Source organism: Cyprinodon variegatus, unplaced genomic scaffold, assembly GCF_000732505.1.
Source record: "Cyprinodon variegatus isolate N-32 unplaced genomic scaffold, C_variegatus-1.0 Scaffold370, whole genome shotgun sequence".
Lineage (NCBI taxonomy): Eukaryota > Metazoa > Chordata > Actinopteri > Cyprinodontiformes > Cyprinodontidae > Cyprinodon > Cyprinodon variegatus.
Window position 1 is genome coordinate 647,106 of NW_015150823.1, and position 3,245 is coordinate 650,350.

A 3,245-nucleotide genomic window follows, 5' to 3' on the forward strand; every position below is an offset into this window, starting at 1 on the left:
CTGATGGATCTGTTGTGACACCCTGGGGCCCCTGGTGTGAGACCCCTGGGCTCGACTCAGATGTAGATAATCCTTATAATGTTCCAAAAAGACAAACAAAAAAAATAAAATAGGGGAAATGCAAAAATTTTACTAAAGTGTTAATCTTATTATAATCCTCCTGTCCTTTTGTTTAAAGAACCAAGTGCTTTTATTTTGAAGCTGGGTCTCCATTTCCGGTCCAGCCATCACTGTCTCCGTCCATCTTGACCACCCATCTTGGTTCTCTAATTCCATCAGAGGCGCTTCTTCACCTTCCCTCCATCAACCTGTCACCGGCCCCCTCCGGACAACAAGACCCTTCAGAAACGGCTGGAATTTACGGAAAATAATTAAAGATATATTTAAGGAACAAGCAATGGCGAGCAGCTTTTCCAGAATCCTCTCCTCCAGGAGGAACGTCGGCCTGCTGTCGCTGGTCGGAGGCTCCGTGGCCGCTGGCTTTCTGCTCCGCCGGGAGCGCGTCACCGCCGGGGAGCCTCTGCGCCGGAGGTACCCCGCCAGGTAACGGCCTTTCTGCTCCTTATTGGGATTTTCAAACACTTTATGTGAATTTCTCCTAATTTATACGAAATATTAAAAAGCTATTCTATTTATTTACCCGCCATGGATGAGATTTTTTCGTGTATATTTTAAAAAGAATAACCATTACAAATGTAATTTAAGCTAATGATGGTGGAGGAATGAGGTAATAAAATAAGACTTATAGAGCTGCTTAGAAATCACCTATTCTATGGTATCAGGCTAAAGATGAAACAAACTAATTAAGATGATTTAAAATAGATTGAATGTTCTAGACCTTTGGAGAATAGAAAGGCAAAGGAGAACAATATAAAGGCGGTTCATTGTCCAGCAGCCATGTGGAGATCACAGCTTCCTATCCATATGAACCCAATCATAAAGCCCTGGCATTCAGACAAACGCCCAGGGATCAGACATGAACAGGCATGCTAAGAGTTTCTGTTTATTTAAAATGAAAAAACCAGTTAGAATGTATACATACTGCACAGCATGGCTGACTTTGGTCTGTAGAGAAATAGGAACCAATGAGGTTATTATGGATCTCTTGCTCACAGGGACAGATTTAGGAAAAGGCAGAGGCAGAAACACAGACATGTTAATAGAATAGACATCCATTATCTGTTCTAGGTTGTGTCCCTCTCTTCTTGTCCCTTTTCTTCTTGTTTTCCTCTCTATGTTTTGTACTCAGCTGACTTTTCATGCTGTCTCCAAAGGAATGAAAGATTTTTTCCAAGCACTAAGCTCACTTAGCTGATTGCTCCTTCCTGTGTTTCCAAAAAGGCCAAAGTAAATAACTAGTGTTGCATCGATGCCATTTTTTGGCCCTGATGCCGATACCCGATACCTGGCTGTGCAGTATGGGCTGATACCATCTTTTTGAAATTGATGTGTGTGTGTATGTATGAATTTATGAAAAAGTTTAAAGAACAATCCACTGGACTTTGTTTCCAAGGTTTGGAGATGTTTCGCTTCCCATCCAGGAAGCTTTCTCAATTCAGAGTGTCTGGATTCGCATTGAGCTGGATGACTGAGAATCTTCACCATTTATGAATCACTGCATACTACTTTAATGTAAACTAATTTACATCATGGCTTTGTCAAGCTGCTGCTTGCCTTTGCAAAGCAGGAAAATGACTAATACAAAGTGAATCCAGTAGAACTTTTCATTGCCTTCCTGGAATGGGTGACAATAGTTGAAGAATCTTTTGGCTCTCAAAATGGTATCGGTGCCCTATTTGTTGGTACTCACCGATACCACCATTTTAGTGCTGGACTGGGGCCTTGCTCGATACTGGTATCGCTGCATCACTATAAATAACCCAGTCCTTCTTTTCACTGTAGACAAGCCATGATCTGCTTATCTGTTCTCCATTTTTCATTTGGATGAAATAATAGCTGCATGAATCATGACAGCAGACAAGATAGAGGAGAGCAGGAGGCGGGGTTACCAATCTACTTGCTCTGGAGAGCAGAGTTCGCTGCTTTTAGATGTTGTCACCAAAGTCTCCAGTAGCAGAAAAAAAGTCGCTAGATTTGGCGCTTGGAGCTTTTTAGAAATCAAAGTGCTAGAGGGGTCTGAAAAGTGGCTAAATATAGCGACTAAAGCGCTAAGTTAGCAACACTGCTCTTTGCATGGTTTGTTTTCAAATGGTTTGCTGCTGTCTGTTTGGACCTTTCTGAACATGTGCAGCAAATGGACTGATCCAATATGGTGGACACTGAAGGGGTGGGGCTGAGACACACTTAATATTATCAGCATTCTGATGGTATTTTAGCAAAAGGGTTTTTATCAAAAATATAATTAATTTGCACAAATAAGGAATTGTTGCATTAACCATACATGTAAACAGAGTTTATGGGCCCCCAGGAACTTGGGGCCCTAGGCAGCTGCCTAGTATTGCCTAATGGTAAACCCCCCCTGCTTGCTCCTAATAAACACAGATTGGAAGGGGAAGTGGTTGTCTCACATTAAATCTGTTAATGGTTTGTTCTCTGACAAATACACTAAACTTTTTCACATTCTATTCTGTTATTTTTATACACTTTTCTTAAGGTCCATGTTGTGTGACCACTTTTGCTATAATCTTTTGCTGCTGTAACACCACAATTTCCCCATTGTGGGACAATAAAGGGGTTTGTGTTCTATTCTATTCTATTCTGAATCTTGTGAAATGATTTGTTTCACCATGACAGAGATATGCTGATCAGTGTGAGCATTAGTGTACGTGAGCCATGGCACACCTACCTGACCTATAAAACAGGCTAACTTTATGCAGATTGGTCAAACATTATCTGCTCCTTGGATAAAGTCCTTTCATTGATCCAAAGAAAGCTAGCAGATAACGTTTTCAAACCAAATTGTCCTTGATTATACTGTCAAGGATTTTTTTATTTTCACACAGTTTAATTAACTTAAAGTCATAGGGAAATCATATTTAAATGTCAAATCATTCTGGATTAAATGTACTCTTTATCAGACCATATTGTCCCAAAAGTTAGAAAAATTCTATTTAAAATAAAATCCTAAAATCCTTAAAATCTGTGAGTTTTTTTTATCTTCTGCAGGCCAGTTAGTTCTACGTCAGCCTGAACACCTAAATTCGGCCAATCATATCTGTCATCTGTCAATCAAATGTTTCTTTCATAGCATCTTGATTCATATGTCGCAGCTAATATACGCAACG

General features: G+C 40.2%; 1 protein-coding gene across 1 annotated transcript in view; it reads left to right on the forward strand.

The window, feature by feature from the left end:
* Positions 1-254: 254 nt before the first annotated feature.
* Positions 255-3,245, forward strand: part of LOC107092206 (creatine kinase U-type, mitochondrial) — a 28,991-nt gene continuing 26,000 nt past the window's right edge. The window contains exon 1 of the mRNA XM_015386537.1: positions 255-543. Within this exon, the coding sequence (XP_015242023.1) occupies positions 398-543 (146 nt within the window). The 5' untranslated portion in view covers positions 255-397. The remainder of the gene's footprint in view (positions 544-3,245) is intronic.